Here is a 17732-nt window from a genome sequence, read left to right as displayed (position 1 = left end):
TCCTTGGGAAGGCAAGAGGAGACCAGATTCAGAACACAGCAAGAGGGAGGCCTTTAATGGGAGGAAGGTCCTTTGTCCTTCATAATGGGAAGAAAAGTAGAGAATATGGGTATAGTTGAAGATAGGTTACAGATTTGTTGGAGGGAAGGTAAGAATATTCTTTTTGCTTCCATTTTCTTAAGTTTGAAACTAGATCTTTAGCAATGATGGAGGGAAGACAGTATTAGGATTTTGAGAAGAGAAGTTATGAAATAGTTGTGTCAAGAGCGTAAGTTTACTAAGGAAACACAGAGTGGGTTAGGATAGTGTTGAGTACCTATTTGAAGTTTGTGCTTCTCAACTCAAGTCAACCTAATTGTATGATTTTTCCTCCAATGTTGCTCGTGTTCAGGCTAAAAACAAACAAACAAACAAAACATGTCGTTTAACCAGGATTGGAGTTTTGTCAGATAAGTATAAAGAGGAAGATTCCACACTCTTTACCCCTAAGGTAGGATAGGTATGAGAAGGAAAACAGCCTCCATGAAAGTGAAGAGTAATGACTAAGAGTTAGGACTCTAAAGCCAAATTGCTTGTGTTTAAATCCCTACCTCTCCCATTTACTAGCTGTATCGCATATCATTTCTGTCTTTCAGTTTCCTTACTTGTAAATGTGAGTAATAGTGCCTACTACAAAGGATCAACTGGGATTAATTAAAATACACAAAGCACTCGAACAGTTCTTGGTATTTAGTAAGTACACTGTAAGGTTAGAAGAGGTCTTGTCCTCAGAGAATAATTAAGACTAGAAGGTGACAGGACAAGCTTTGAGGAAAACCATTGATGGGTTTTAAGCAAAGGAATGACATAATTAAGACTAGAAGGTGACAGGATGTGCAGAGGAAAGGCTAATGATCTGTTGAGCACATATCTGAAGTTTCCTAGGCCGGGCGCGGTGGCTCACGCCTGTAATCCCAGCACTTTGGGAGGCCGAGATGGGCGGATCACGAGGTCAGGAGATCGAGACCATCTTGACTAACACGGTGAAACCCCGTCTCTACTAAAAATACAAAACTTAGCTGGGCGCGGTGGCGGGCGCCTGTAGTCCCAGCTACACGGGAGGCTGAGGCAGGAGAACGGCGTGAACCCGGGAGGCGGAGCTTGCAGTGAGCTGAGATCCGGCCACTGCACCCCAGCCTGGGCGACTGAGCGAGACTCCGTCTAAAAAAAAAAAAAAAAAAAGAAAGTTGAGACAACAGTAAGAGCATGGGAGATTGGATCGGATTAGGGAAGTACAGAGTGTCAGGTTTATAATGAGTGACAATAACCTGTTCGTAAAATACTTAGTAAGTGTTGTCTTCCATCCTTTTTTTTTTTTTTTTTTTTTTTTTTCTTGAGATGGAGTCTCACTCTGTCCCCAGGCTGGAGTGCAGTGGTGTGGTCTCAGCTCACTGCAACCTCCAACTCCATGGTTCAAGTGATTCTCCTACCTCAGCTTCCCCAGTAACTGGGATTACAGGCATGAACCACCACACCCAGCTAATTTTTGTATTTTCAGTAGAGATGGGGTTTCACCATGTTGGCCAGGATGGTCTTGATCTCCTGACCTCATGGTCTGCCCGCCTCACCCTCCCAAAGTGCTGGGATTACAGGTGTAAGCCACCATGCCTGGCCTCCATCCATATTTTTAATACTCAAGGGAAGTTTCCAGCTTTCTGGAATGACTGGCTTTATGAATTGACTAAATAAATGATTGCTGAAGATTATTTAGTGACAGTACCAACATTGGAACCTAGAACTGTTGACCAAAATGAAATAGATTATTAATGTTACATCTATTAGATGATAACAATTACTGAATGGTAATTTTTCATTAGTTAGAAAAGTTTGGAAAGAGCATCTACTTATAGCTTTTTTCCCCCGATGTTCTCTTCCATAATCAACAGCAGGGTTTTTTGCCCCATTGCGTGGTGCTTACAATAATTCATTAATTTATATTCCTGGAATGTGCTAGAAATACTTAGTCCCCAGATACCTCTTTAGAATTGAGTAATAGTGAATCTTTCTCTTTCAGCCCTCCCCCTGCCTTTCGTGGCAAAGGAAGGAGAGAAAGGGAAAATGCAGCTAATGATAGAAAACTAGCCAAAGTATCTTTGTGGTGTTATTCTGAAGTGAGGTCTACTCACTTTTTATCGCCATTTAAAATGAACTTTAAAAATTGAGATGGTATGATGCAATATTTCTTTTCTTATTTAAATTTTAGCTTTTTACGCTATAAAGTGTAAAAACAAATCTGTACTACCTACTAATTGTCACAGGGCATAACTTGCCCAGAGAAATCTACAGCTTTTATCTTTTTTCATAAACAGCTTTTTTGCTTTATTTTTATATTTGATATATGTTATATTTGTGAAACAAAACATGACACTAAATTATGTTTCATGACAATTCAGGTCCAATTTATCTGAGTTGTAACTTTGAAAGTATTTGCAAATAATTGTCCAGTGGACTAAAGATCAAGTCAGAGAAACTATGATTAACAGCCCCTAAAAGAAAGATTACAAATGCAACTTTGATTTACTTGCATCACTTTAAACAAACTAGAAGTTTTATTTTTATTTTTTTAAGTTTTCTGGTTATATTAAATAGTTTGTTACTGTATTTCCTGGAAAGTAGCAAGTTATTGAGAGGAGGGAGTTAATTGCAAACAAAACAGCTCATTTAACAGAGATGATGTAAATGTTTGATATAAAGTTTAAGATGATAGAAATGTTCTGTATCTTAACTGTAGTGAAGAATCTTGATTGTGGTGATGGTTTATGGGTGGGTGCATGCACTAGTCAAAACATCAAATACGTGTATTAAATATATACAGTTTCACAAAGCCATAAAACATGTTTGGCAATAATTCTACATTTTAACTTATATTCACAGGACAATTCAAGATAGGTTAGTGAGTCCTCAGGTTTCCAGTTTGCTGCCAAGAAATTCAGAGCCACATCTGATGCTTAATTATAACCTACTACCCCTCATAATTAACGTACTTGCTTCCTAGTATTGTTTTGATTTCATAGGAAATAATGATGACAACTGTTTCTTGAGCATTTTCTATGTGCCAGGCACTCTGATAACTTTAGTATGTTACTTATTTAATTTTGACAACCATTCAAGTATAAGTATTTTCATCTTCTTTAATGGATAAGGAAAACTGGTTTGACAAAATTAAGCATGTTGCCTAAGGTCATACAACTGCTAAGTATTAGAGCTAGGATTTGGATTTAGGCCATCTTGACTTTAACTCCTGTTCTTGGAGGCCCTACCCTCTACTGCCTGTCTTGTCATTGCCTGGGGTTTCTGTGAAACACTGCTTTATTGAGTATGTGTATTTATTTTGTATTTATACTGAAGAAGAGGCACGGTACAAAGTTTGATACACCGTGGGGATACGTTATATTTGCATTATGATCTAAGCCAGTGGTGTTTAAAGTGTGATATTCACAAACCTTGTTAAGAGACATGATGAAATAAGTACAGAGATAAAAGTAAACATTTAGAAACTTTTATAGCAATTTAATATTACTGCAACAACTAAAGCACATGATTTTATATTTTAGAAAAGTATTGGTCAGTGATGGGTTGGGTGGAAATACTGATCTTTCACTACAGATACTTTGAGAAGTATTGACCTAAGCCATTATAAAATAAAATATGGGGGAGAATACCTGAGAACTGCAATTTGTATGTGTATATTGGATGAAAGGCTTAAGATGGTGTATCTTTACACTTCTCTTGTGACATATAATGAGTAATTTTATTTGCATTAAAGTCATTGAGGAATTACAACTAAATTTTTAGTCCTAGGATTTGACTATTGTATTAGTTTTCACGCTGCTGATAAAGACATACCTGAGACTGGGCAATTTACAGAAGAAAGAGGTTTAATCGGACTTACAGTTCCACATGACTGGGGAAGCCTCACAATCATCGTGGAAGGCAAAGAGGAGCAAGTCACATCTTACATGGATGGCGGCAGGCAAAGAAAAAAAAAAAAGCTTGTGCAGGAGAACTCCTCCTTATAATACCATCAGATCTCACCCACCACCATGAGAACACCATGGGAAAGACCTGCCCCTATGATCCAGTTACCTCCCACCAGGTCCCTCCCCACAGCAAGTGGGAATTCAAGATGAGATTTGGGTAGGACACAGCCAAACCCTATCAACCATTTTTTCACATGAAAAGTAATACTGCAGCTCTGCTGATGAAACTTCTGCAAAATGTCCCTTCTCATTTTTCAGTAATTTAAGATTTTGCTTTTAATATTCTGTGTTTTTGTGTGTCTTAAGCTATATGAACTCTTTTTAATCATACTTAAATATTTAGGAATTTTTTGCCTAAAAAAAAAAGGTAAGAAAGTTCAAATTAATTACCTGAACAAACTTTTTAGCTGTAGATGCATACAAGAGTCATAAACCTTACAAATTTAACTGGTCATTATTAATTGGCTTTTTTATAGCAAATAAGAAAAGATTATCTGAAGGATGTGTATGTTAAGATAATATTGCTTAAAAATTATATTATTAGGCTGATAAACAACCCCTATTTTCATTAATAGAAATTACTACTAAATTGCTTTGCAGGTTAATCTTCCTCATGCACTGAGTATTATATATCTTCAAAATGAATGCTATTTTATATCTTATTCTGGAAATCTTGCTAAGGAAAGAAAAAAAATGTTCCTGCTGATAAAATGTATGCATGTGTTTTATTCCATCTACCACAAGTACATTATTTCATTCATTGATTGGAATTTAGTTATTTTATACAAATTTTATGTGCTTTCAGAAAATCCAGTCAAGTTGATATTTTCCCTGAGTTTAATTTAGTTTTGCTATCCTTCTGATTTCTGAGAAACAGAACTAGAAATGTTTTAGGTTGTGTTCACTATAACCTTCATTCCGTATATGTTACTGTTAGTATTTAACTGTTTAATTAGCTATCAAAGTTTATGGCTTTACTTGTTTAATGTGCTGGTCTTTTGTATCTAACATACCTACAGATACTGCTTTGTGTGTATGCTGTGTTTGTGTGTTTATGGTTAAATCTAGTATTTAAAAGTTTTAGAAACCATGGGTTGATAATGAAATAGCTTGTATCTTTTTAAATTACCAGTTTTTATTATGTTTAAACACATTGATCATGAGTCCAACTGTAGCCTCACTATTGTAAGTTATGTGTTGTCCAGCATAGAGACATGTATAAAACATAGTTCCTGCTCTCAAAGAACTTTCCTGGTAGGAAAATTGCATAGCAAATCCTTATATAAAACAAAAATTAATTTGATGTGCAAGGTTAAGATTATTTTGATTCACATATTTAAGTTCCTATTTATTGTGAGTTCTTCAGAGTACTTCACAATACTGCTTTATGTTTGATTTGCTGCTCTTAGTCCAAAGCATGAAGGGACAGTAGTGTGCCCACCCCCTACCATATTCACCGGGGATATGTTCTAAGACCCCCCCAATGGATGATTGAAACTGCAGATAGTACCAAACTCTGTAAATTCTGGGGTTTTTTTTCTATACATATATACGAATGATAAAGTTTAATTTACAAATTAGGCATAGTACTCTTGCGCTTTACAGCTATTATTAAGTAAAATAAGGGCACAAGCACTGTGCTACCACAACAGTCTATAACCCACACAGCTACTAAGTGATTAATGGGCAGTTGTCATCTGTAGCGTGGATACGCTGTACAAAGGAAGGATTCACTTTGTTCTGTGAGAGGTTTTGTCATGTTACTCAGAATGCTATGCAATTTAAAACTTATGATTGTTTATTTCTGGAATTTTTCATGTAATATTTCCAGACTGTGGTTGACTGAGGTTAACTGAAACCCCACAGACAGCAAAAATGTGGATGGGGGTGAGGAAGAAGTATTGTATGACTGTGTTTTTTCCCCCCACATAAACTTTATATTATTTTAAGTCCCTTAGCATCAAATATCCAGTTTTAAAGAGAAAAATAGATTAACTATCTTATTTTGTTCCCTACTCTCACCGTCCCAATTGGGAATGAAAGTATCATGAGGTCAGGGATGTTCTCTCTAGTCAGCACCTAAACATAGTGCTTGGCACATGATATGCTGAAGCAAAATCATTTCATGTCAAATGAAATCACATTTAAGGTGATTACTCTCTCCAAAGATAGGATTTGGGACTTGTTTTCATTTTTGTGGATAAAATAATTGAAGTAGAGAATTGGGAAACTCGTATTGCCTCTCTTTGGCACAACCTTAACCAAGGAAATTTTGATTTTATAAATCAAAAGATTTGTAGCTTTTTTCAATACAAACAGATTTTACTCATTAGCTATCTTCTCTAGTAGTTTTTAACCTTTTTGTTAAAAAAAAAACTGTTGTTTGAGAACATTATGAAAGAAGTAGACTCTCCCCAGTAAAATGTAAGACATGTAAATTTTACATGTAATTTAAGGTGATTCATGTATTTGGAGTATGCAGTTCACCTGTTTAAAGTATATAATACGGGCTGGGCGTGGTGGCTCACACCTGTAATGTCAGCTCTTTGGGAGGCCAACGCAGGCGGATCACAAGGTCAGGAGTTCTAGACCAACCTGGCCAGCATGGTGAAACACCGTCTATACTAAAAATACAAAATTAGCCGGTGCATGGTGCCAGGCGCCTGTAATCCCAGTTACTCGGGAGGCTGAGACAGGAGAATTGCTTGAGTCCAAGAGGCGGAGGTTGTAGTGAGCCAAGATGGCGCCACTGCACTCCAGCACTCCAGCCTGGGTGACAGAGTGAGACTCCGTCTCAAAAACAAACTATATATGTGTGTGTGTGTGTGTGTGTGTGTGTGTGTGTATGTGTATATATATGTATACACACACATATATATATAATATGATGGTGTTCAATATATTCAGAGTTGTGAAGCCATCACTACAATCAATTTTAAAACACTTTTGTCATCCCAAAAAGAAACCCTATATTCATTTTGAGTTCATTCTCCATTTCACACCAATTCCTCTTTTCTTCTTCTCCCCCTACTCTAATCAACCACTAATTTACTTTGTCTCTATAGATTTTTCTATTCTTGACATTTCGTATAAATGGACTCATATACTATGTGGTCTTATGTCAGTGGCTTCTTTATAATGTTTTCAAGGTTCATGTGTGTTATAGCTTGTATCACTATTTCATTCTTTTTCATGACCAAATAATATTCCATTGTATTTTAGTTATTTGTGTGTCAGTTGATGAATATTTGGGTTATTTCTTCTTTTGGCTATTATGAATAATGCTTCTATGAGCATTCACACAAGTTTTTGAGTGGACATGTATTTTCATTTCTCTTGTGTCTCCACCATACCTAGGAGTGGAATTTCTGGCTTACAGTAATTCTGTGTTGAACCTTGGAGAACTACTACTAGACTGTTTTCCAAAGGAGCCATATCAATTTATGTTCCTCCAGCAGTGTATGAGGGTTCCAGTTTCTACATACCACACTTATTATCGTCTATCTTTTTTATTATAACCATCCTAGTAGGCGTGAAATATTCTTGTGGTTTTGATTTGTTTCCCTAATTATGTGGAGTGTCATTTTATGTACTTATAGACCATTTGTACATTTTCCTTTTAGAAATGTCCATTCACATCTGTTGCCTACTTTTGAATTATTTGTCTTTTTATTATTGACTTTGAAGAGTTTTTTTATTATCTAAAGTCTCATCAGATGTATGGAGGATTTGTTTTCTCCCATTCTGTCAGTTGTCTTTTCACTTTCTTGATGTTCTTTGCAACATGAAAGTTTTACTTCTTTTTTTCTTTTGTTGCTCGTGTTTTTGGTTTTCTATTTTATTTTATTTATTTTATTTTTTTGAGATGGAATCTCACTCTGTTGCCTAGGCTGGGGTGCAGTGGCGTGGTCTTGTTCACTGCAGCCTCGGACTCCTGGGTTCAAGTGATAGGCCTGCCTCAGCCTCCCGAGTAGCTGAGATTACAGGCATGAGCCACCACAACTGGCTGATTTTTGTATTTTTAGTAGAGATGAAAATGTTGGCCAGCCTGGTCTTGAACTCCTGACTTCAAGCAATCCGCCTGCCTCGGCCTCCCAGAGTGCTAGGATTATAGGCGTGAGCCACCGTACCTGGCTGTCAGTTTTATTTCTAAGAAGACTTTGCCTAGCCACAGGTCACAAAGATTTAATCCTACATTTTCTTCTGAGTGTTTTATAGTTCTAGCTGTTACATTTAGATCTCTGATCTATTTTAAAGTAACTTTTCTGTAGATGTGAAGGAGTCAACTTTGTCCTTTTGCACATGGGATATTCAGTTATCCCAAACTACTTGTTGGAAAGACTATTCTTACCTTGGTTGAATTGTGTTAGCATCCCCTAAGGCCCACTCTCAGACCTTCCTGTAGGTCCATGCACCCAGCTCTAAAGAAAGGTACCGAGTTAGTTAGAAGTCAGTTGGGATACCAGAAAAATTAAAGGGGAGCCACACTGGTTTTTAAGTAGAACCTTAATTAAATTCTTCCTATTACCCTAGATTATGTATTGCTGTATAATAAATTACCGCTGAACTCAGTGGCCTATAACAAAATCTTCTGTGGGTCTTGAATTTGAGAGACGTAGCTTATGTAATCGTGGCTTTGGGTTGCTCATGAAGTTATAGTCAGGATGCCATTTGGGGCCACAGTCAAATTAAGGCTTGGCCGAGGATGGAGGATGTGCTTCTAAGATGGCTCAATCACATGGCTGTACAGAAAGCTTTAGCTCCTTGTCACGAGACCTGCCTTCTCCATAGGGCTCCTTGAAAGTGTCTTCATGATGTGGCAGCTAGCTCCTCCGCAGAACTAATGATAAGAGAGTAAAGAGGAAACCAAAGTGCTTTTATAACCTGTTGGCTGTTACACATTGTCTCTTCTACCCTATTCTTTTCATTAGAAATGAGTCACAAAGTTGACCCTAAGGTGCTGGGGGATTAGGCACCACTTTTTCAAAGAAATACCAAAGAATTTGTAAATTTGTTTTTTTCACTTTAATAGAGACAGAATCTTGCTCTGTCACCCAGTCATATTTCGTTGCAGCCTTGATGTCTTGGGCTCATGCTGTCTTCTCACTTCAGCCTCCTGAGTAGCTGGGACTACAGGTGCCACCCTGCCTGGCTAATTTTTATTTTTATTTTTTTTTTAGAGACAGGATCTACTGTGTTGCCAGTGCTGGTCTTGAAACCTTGACCTTAGGCCATACTCCATCCTCCAGCTTCCCAAGTAGCTGGGATTACAGGTGTGAGCCACTGTACTCAGCTGTGGACATACTTGAAACCACCACATGTTCTTGTCAGTTTTATTCGAAGTAAAGTCTAAAGTCAAGTCTAATTCTAACAGCTAATGGGCCTTCATATTAGATGCTCACTTACTACTTAATAAAATGATCTCCGAGTCATTTTTTTTTCTTTCTTCCCCTGTGTTCTTGATTCTTCCAATCTAACCAGACTTAGTGTATTTTAGGATCAAAACAAAGTAGAGGAGCATATATGTGTGTATATATATGTACATATATACGTATACATATTTGTATATACACACACCCATATATATCAGAAATGTTACATAAACAAATATGACAGAGAAATAGCATGATTTCTAAATTGAAGTATAATAAAATTTTCTAAATTGAAATAAGTATAAGAAAATTTCACTGACTAAATTTTCAGTCGTTTTTCCAATTCCTAGGAAAGAACACACAAGTAGTTATCTTTTAGGCTGTCTTTGAATACTTCCATGACCCTGAACACTAGCTGAGGAGAGTTTCAACCACTGCTAACAGTAAGAAACATTTTCAAGTTAGTCATTACCTTTGTAGTAAGATCATATGAACCCATTTTAATACTTTGTAACCTTGGTTCCTCCTGCAAACTCTTTTGTAGGTAATGACTTTACATGAGTTTGGAACTGGTCTCTAGTGGGAAGTTGTGGGAGGATGAACACAGAAGAGCTGGAGTTATTGAGTGACTCCAAATACAGAAACTATGTAGCCGCAATTGACAAAGCACTAAAGAATTTTGAATACTCCAGTGAATGGGCAGATTTGATATCAGCACTTGGAAAACTTAATAAGGTATGTCTGTATTATCCATTTCATAAAAGGAGTAAAAATTAGAAATCTGTGTTTGTACTTGTTAGATTTCTCTAAATCTTGAAGTAAGAATGCAAAAACATAAATGAACCTTAGATTACTATTGGTAGTGCTGTTTTTCTTCATGAGTTGCATGCCTGTGTAGTCAAGCATATTGTTAAGGCTTTGGAAGTTTTAATTCAAAGAAATAACAGTGCTTGAAAAATATGTAGTTATCGCCATGAGTATTAGCTATAAAAACAAAAGAAAAGGAAGCAAATATGCTATGAGGGCTAGTAAATTTCCATAATGGAGCATCAGATATGGTGCTGGAATTCCTGGCAGCAAAATGAATTTCCTACAAATGGAAAGCAGTAATTCCTGTGTTCTTTCCAAATGGTATATAGCAGAAGGAAACATTTTCTATCCTGGCAAGCTATAGTTATAATTCGGTACTTCGTACAAAGGCAATTATATACAAGCAGTTGCTTATGCCTTGCAGCTTGTCCTTGAGTAATTCTTCTTGACATGTCTGGTTTTTATTACGTTATTGTTGTGGCATCTTTGATCAACTTCTGGCTCTTCATTTTGACCTTTTTATTTTTTAAACATCAATTTTTTTCACCGCATACCCATAGTTAAGGTTTTTTTTTGTTTTTTGTTTTTAATTGTTATTGAATGAGAGTGCTTCTAAATATTAAAGGGCTTAGATAGGAAAGGAGTGGTCTTCCAAAAACTATTTTTTATTTTATTTGAGACAAGGTTTTACTCTTTCACCCAGGCTGAAGTCCAGTGGCATGATCATAGCTCATTGCAGACTCCTGGGCTCAAGGGATCCTCCCACCTCAGCCTTCTGAGTAGGTGGGACTGCAGGCATGCCACCATGCCTGGCTAGTTATTATTTTTGTTTTTTTAGAGACAGGATCTCGCTATGTTGACGAAGGTGGTCTTGAACTCTTGGCCTCAAGTGATCCTCCCACCTCAACCTCCCAAAGTGCTGGGATTACAGGCATTAGCCACCACACCCAGCCTATCAAATAGCTTAACATACAAATTAGGAAAGAAATTTGTCTTAAAATACATACTAAGATGTGTGGGGAAAAGAATACATATTGTTTTTCCTCTGCTTTCACACCACAACAATCAATGCAGAAGACTTCTATAACCCTAAAACAAGTGATTATTTCTCCCTTACCAGCAAGCAAGCAGTTCTACAGTGGATACCAGCTGGATGTGCTGCAGTTCAATTTGGACACTATCTACCTGGAGATAGTATCAGATCCCACAGGTTGAGGGCTGAGCCTCATAAGACTGTTCCCCTCTTTGATGCCAATCACAAGCCCCAGTTTGTTTTACCTGTGCTTCTGATCAACTGGCTATAAAGTTCCACAATCCTTTCTTTAGGTTTAATTTGCTAGAGTGACTCACAGAACTTAAGGTACTGGTTCATTATAAAAGACATTACAAAGGATACAAGTGAAGAGATGCATAGGGTGAGGTCTGGGTGAAGGGATGTAGAACCTTCATGCCTTCTCCAGGAGCGCCACCCTCCAGGAACCTCCACATGTGTTCAGCTGGCCTGGACGCTCTCTAATCATCCTTTTGGGCCTTTTGAGACTTCATTGGATAGGCATGATTGAAGCATGAACAGCTGTGTGGAAATGTGTTAGGACATAAAAGATTTGATCTAATACTAACAGACAAAGTGGAGGAGCCCAGCAAGACCCGTCTGTCAGATTTTTCTTGGCCTCTCTGTACAGCATTCGTTCCTTCTGGGTATGGGGCAGGACCCCTTCTGAAATGGAGGTCTTTGACCTACAATGAGACCAAGTAGTCTAGAGAATTTTGTTACGGCCAGCTCTGAGATAGAAAGGTAGAGGAAGATTCCTGCCTTAGGGAGAAAAAGATGAGCAGAGGGCAGGAAAAAGAGAGAAATTGTTTTTTGAGGCCTGCTTCTGAGGCCCAAAGTTCCCCAATATTATAATAAGGGCTGTGGGAGTTATGAGCCAGGAACCATGGATGAAAACCTAGACACACTCTCACTCACAGTACCACACCAGGATGCTAGTTTTCAACCTGATATGACAGATAATCACTTTGATATCATAAAAAGAAAAATAATCATTTTCAGTATGTCAAGGTTTTGTCTTAAAATTTGATGCAGAAGCTTCTGTTTGACATGTTAGAACTTCTAACATTTATCATTTGAAGTTTGAATAATTCTTTATTTCTTTACAACATCCACAAGAAATTTCATCTAAAAGTACAAGTTTGCTTAAAGGTAGTTAAGTTCTTTTTTTTTTAAAGGGTTTTGAAGAGTCTGTTTCTGAAGATATACTGGGAACTCTTTTTAAAGGCAAGTCATTAAATGATGGAAATTAATTTGCCTAACTAGGTACATAATTTTTAGATTAATCAATATTCATGAAAATAGATTTCATGGTATCTAGATAACTCAAAGAAGAAGACCCAAGTTGTCGATGAAACTTAGCCAAAATTGTGATGGAACAAGACAAGGATTACGTGTGTGTGTGTGTATATATACTCTTATATATACATATATATACACTCATATATACATATATATACTCCTATATATACATACATACATATATACACACACACACACACTCTTATACTGCCTTTGGTCATTTCATATATTATGGCAAAAAAAATCCAGTTACTTTTGCACCAACCTAATATGTCAACCTGTTTATTCCTCTGTAAAATAAGTCTTTGTATATTTCTTCTAAATTCTAGTTCTAATATAGTCTATTCATTCTGAGTCTTCACTTTGTGACGTTCTATCAATACTTGATTATAATACTGAATTCTAGGTTCAAACTAAAGGATTACATTTATTATAAGATCTTCTTTACATAACTAATCTCCTTTGAGTGGTTGATAAGATAGGATCTGTGTACAGAAATTCTGCCCTGACCATTATTTCTAAGGAAATGTTATGGTTGAAATAAATAAAGCAAAAGTTGCTTTGTCCAGTTAGAAAAATCAGTTTATAAAAACAAATGGGCAATGATAATCTCATGTAGATTTTCTTATAAACATTAGAATTACTTACTATAATTTGATATACTGGGACAATGGTTATACCTCTTCCAAGTAACTGTAAATATCTATTGTGAGGCCAGACTTTATTTCAAAGTAGTAAAAATAGGTTGAAGGCTATAACATTCCATGTTCCAGCTGTCTTCTCACATCATATATTAAAAATTTACCAAAAAAAATCTAAAATGCCTCTCTTCTCCATAAATTTGTTTTGGAAAATATCATTTTTCATTAAAAATGTTATTCTGTTAACAGGTAACGAGTTTATTTTTTAAACAAATTAATAAAGTTTGTAACATTTCCTCAGTTTTAACTTTAAATATGGTGTATGTAGGCAAATGTAGCTAACAAAACACAAAGATCTACAATTAACATTTTTTATAATACTATGCTAGAAAATGGAAGTAAAATGAATGCAATATTTTGCTTTTCTCAACTACATTAAAATGCTTTCTTCAAGGTTTTACAGAATAATGCAAAGTACCAAGTAGTACCCAAAAAGCTGACCATAGGCAAACGCCTAGCTCAATGTCTACATCCAGCATTACCAGGTGGAGTTCATCGGAAGGCACTTGAAACATATGAAATTATCTTCAAAATAATTGGACCTAAGCGACTTGCCAAAGATCTTTTTTTATATAGGTAAGAAGAATTTTATTCTCTCTATATATACACAAATAATATAAAGAAAATGTATTGCTAAACTATTTTATACTTTCTCACTAAAAACTACAAAATTGAAAATTCCTTAATGATTAGAAGTTTTCAGATATCACTCTTTGTTTTGTTTTGTTTGAGACGGAGTCTTGCTCTGTCACCCAGGCTAGAGTGCAGTGGCAGGATCTTGGCTCACTGCAAGCTCCGCCTCCCGGGTTCACGCCATTCTCCTGCCTCAGCCTCCCCAGCAGCTGGGACTACAGGCGCACGCTGCCACGCCTGGCTAATTTTTTTGTATTTTTAGTAGAGACAGGGTTTCACCGTGTTAGCCAGGATGGTCTCGATCTCCTGACCTCGTGATCTGCCCGCCTTGGCCTCCCAAAGTGCCGGGATTACAGGCATGAGCCACCACGCCTGGCCTCAAATATCAATCTTAATATTTGAGTTAAGTGATTCAGAAAAATGTAGAACAGTCTTTAATGTCTTTTTGTTGTTTTATTGTTAGATACCATTTATTAAAAGTTTTCCTTCAAAGTTGTTGAGACTATAGTACATTCTACCTTTTTAAGCTTGAAAACTGGTCTGAGAAAAAGATAGGATACCTTGATCTCTCAGCAACTTTCAACATCATTGACTCTTCTCCCCTTAAAACAGTCTTTTCCTTTGGCTTTCATTGTACCACATTTTTCTGTTCAGTTACTCTTTCTCAGTGTCCTTTACCAGTCTTTCCTCCTTTACCCAGACTCCACACAGAGTTTCTTAGGGCTCATTTAGTGCAGCACCTTCTTATATTTTCACTTTGTAATCTCTCGTTAGGCAAACTTAGCCATACCCATGATTTATTTTTTATTTTAAATTTTACTGTGTACATTTAAGATACACAACATGATGTGAGATACCTACAGATAGTGAAACAATTACTATAGATAAATTAATGTAGCCATCATCTTACATAATTATCTATTTTTTGTGTATGTGACAGGAGCAGTTAAAATCTATTCATTTAGTAAAAATCCCAAATAAAATATTATTAATTATAGTCTTCATGTTGTACATTAGATCTCTAGATTTATTCATGTGACATTTCCCATTTCCTCCTGCCCGTGGTAACAGCTGTTTTATCTTCTATATGCTGACTCCCAACTGGACATTTCCAGTGCTGGCAGCAGCTTTAAACTCCTGCTTGCTTGACATCTCCATATAGATCTTGAAAGGCAACTAAAGTTCAACCTGTTTAAACTTTCCTCTTCTCCTATTAACCTGACCTTCCTGCAATGTACTATATTAAAGCTCAATAAATGGTATCACCATCTATCCATTTATACAACCCTCAGATCCGAGAGCCACACTTGTTACCTTGTTTTCCCCACCCACGTTTTCCCACCTCTGGTGTACATAGTCTGTTGTTCAGAGTTATGTCTCATGGTGGTTAAGAGAAGAGATGGTAGAGTCAAACTAGCTCTGTTATCTTTGGCCTTTGTCCTCACCTGTTTGTGTTTGTGTCCTCACTTGCACAACAGAAATAAGATTATCAACCTCATAGGGTGGTTAATGGAATTGAAAGACTTCATATATGTAAAATGCAATGGGCAACTTATAGTAAGTTCTTAATACATGTTAGCTACTATTCTGATATATGTCTCAAATACATCTACTTCCCTGAACCTTCACTGGCAGCATGCAGTCTAAGCATCATCTCTAGCTTGGGCTTCATCACTGACCTAACATTCATCCACCATCTGTTCTTATCCTCTTCTACCCTGTTCTCCACATAGTACCAGTGTAATCTTTTAAATATATTAAATAATGTTACTCTCTTGCTAAAAAGCTCTATTGACTTCTTCTCAGCACACTTAAGAAAAAAAAAATAAGAAAAAGGCTTTAATATGGCTTTGAATAATTCCTGAAGTACTGTGACCCTGGCTCTGTCAGTGACCTCAACTCTTAATAAACTAAAACTAAACTATTATTATTTTCCCCCCAATTTATTCCACTCAGGTCAACAGGTCTCTTTGCTTATTATTCCTCGTTTTCTTTGCTATTTTCTTGATCTGTAATTCTCAAATCCAGGTCTCTGATCAGATGTCAGCTCCTCAGAGGACTTGCTTAGTTATTATCTGAAATGGTCCTTCTTCCACATTTTTATCCCTAGTATTCTGTTCTATTGTGATATGTTTTTAGGTAGGTTTTTTTATTATTATTATTTATTCTGTTGGTATATGTTGGACTTTAAAAAAATCTATAAATTGGATAAAAAGGAATGAAATAATGGCATTCACAGCAACCTGAATGGAATTGGAGACCATTATTCTAAATGAAGTAACTCAGGAATGGAAAAACAAACATCATATTTTCTCACTCATAAGTGGGAGCTCAGCTATGAGGATGCAAAGGCATAGAGTGATACAGTGAACTTTGGGGACCTAGGCGAAAGGGTGTAACAGGGTGAGTGGTAATAGACTACACTTTGCATACAGTATACACTGCTTGGGTGATGGGTGCACCAAAATCTCAGAAATCGCCACTAAAGAACTTATTCATGTAACCAAATACCACCTTTTCCTCAAAAAACCATTAAAAAATTTTTTTTAATCGATGAATTGATGCCTTTCACCCATTTTGGAAAATTTGCAACCACTATCTTTTGAGATTACCTTCACATCTGTTCTCTCCCCACTTATTAGGTCTTCCCACCATGGCTTCTCCATCTCTTAACCATTCTTCATATTTTCTAACTTTTTGTCCTTCTGTGCTGCATTCTCAGGAATTTCTTCTGACCTAGTTTCCAGGTCACTAATTCTGTCTGTCTCTTCTTTTTTTAACCACTTAACTTTTCTTTTAAACTGTTGATATAATTTACATTCAATAAAATGAACAGATCATAAATGTTCAATGTGTGGTAAGTTTTGACAAATTTAGTCAATTTTGTAGCCACCATTCAAAATAAGATATAGAACATTCTTATCAATGCAGCAAGTTCCCTCCTACCCCTTTCTAGTGGAAACCCCTACTGTCCAACTATATATATTTCCCTCATTCTGCAGCTTTTAAAACTTTCTAAATGGTATTTTTGAAGAACCAAAAGTTCTTTATGCTGTCTTTTGAAGAAAGTTTTTTTTAGTTGATTTATCAACCTTTTATTAAGTAGTCCTTTTTGCTTCTTATTTAAGGAATCTTTGCTTAGTATATTGCTGCTAGAATGTGGAAATATGAAGGTGTTTTTCTGTATTGACATTGTATTCAGAAACTTTGTCAAGTTCACTTGTTCTTTCTAATAGCTTTTGGAATTTTGAGATGTAGTCACACTATCTGTGAATGGTGAGTTTTCTTTTCTGATTTTAATAATTTTATATCTTTTTTTGCCTTATTGTATTGACTAGGGTCTATAGTAGAGTGTTAAAGAGAGTAGGGTCAAGTATATCTGTCTTATTTCTCATTTCAGGTAGAAAATGTTAAATATTTTTGAAGGTTCAATCAGCCTTTCATTTCTGGAATATATCCAGTTGGCTCATGATTTAGAGTCCTTTTTGTATCACTGGATTTGCTTACTTTGTTTTTTTGTTTTGTTTTGTTTTGGTTTTGTTTTGGTTTTTTTTTTTTGTAGTTTTACATCTTTGTTTAGTAGAGAATGGCTATGATTTTACATTTTTATCTAATTTTGGTTTCAGGTTTATGCTAAATTTCATATTGTTCTCTTATTCCGTTCTGTGCAACAGTTTTCATAACATTGGTGTAATTATTTAGGTTTTATCTGAAATTTATCTTTGTGGGAAGATTTGTAATTACAGATTAATTTCTTTAGTAGTTATGATACTATTCAAATCTATTTATGTCAGTTTTAGTAAGTTTTTTATCTCGAAATTTGCCTGTTTTTACTAAATTTTTA

General features: G+C 36.1%; 1 protein-coding gene across 9 annotated transcripts in view; it reads left to right on the top strand.

Moving 5' to 3' along the window:
* Positions 1 to 17732, top strand: part of DOP1A (DOP1 leucine zipper like protein A) — a 105816-nt gene that overhangs the window by 23331 nt on the left and 64753 nt on the right. For 5 of the 9 annotated variants that reach the window (XM_015136843.3, XM_077999700.1, XM_077999697.1 and 2 more), the window contains exons 2-4: positions 9742 to 9834; positions 9936 to 10126; positions 13650 to 13831. In XM_015136843.3, coding sequence (XP_014992329.3) covers positions 9989 to 10126; positions 13650 to 13831 — 320 coding nt within the window. In that variant the 5' untranslated portion in view covers positions 9742 to 9834; positions 9936 to 9988. The remainder of the gene's footprint in view (positions 1 to 9741; positions 9835 to 9935; positions 10127 to 13649; positions 13832 to 17732) is intronic. The other 4 variants (XM_077999698.1, XM_077999696.1, XM_077999699.1 and 1 more) reach the window with 1 other exon arrangement.

The sequence above is a fragment of the Macaca mulatta genome, chromosome 4, assembly GCF_049350105.2.
Source record: "Macaca mulatta isolate MMU2019108-1 chromosome 4, T2T-MMU8v2.0, whole genome shotgun sequence".
Lineage (NCBI taxonomy): Eukaryota > Metazoa > Chordata > Mammalia > Primates > Cercopithecidae > Macaca > Macaca mulatta.
The sequence above is the reverse complement of the archived record's forward strand: the minus strand, read 5'-3'. Positions and strand labels throughout refer to the sequence as shown.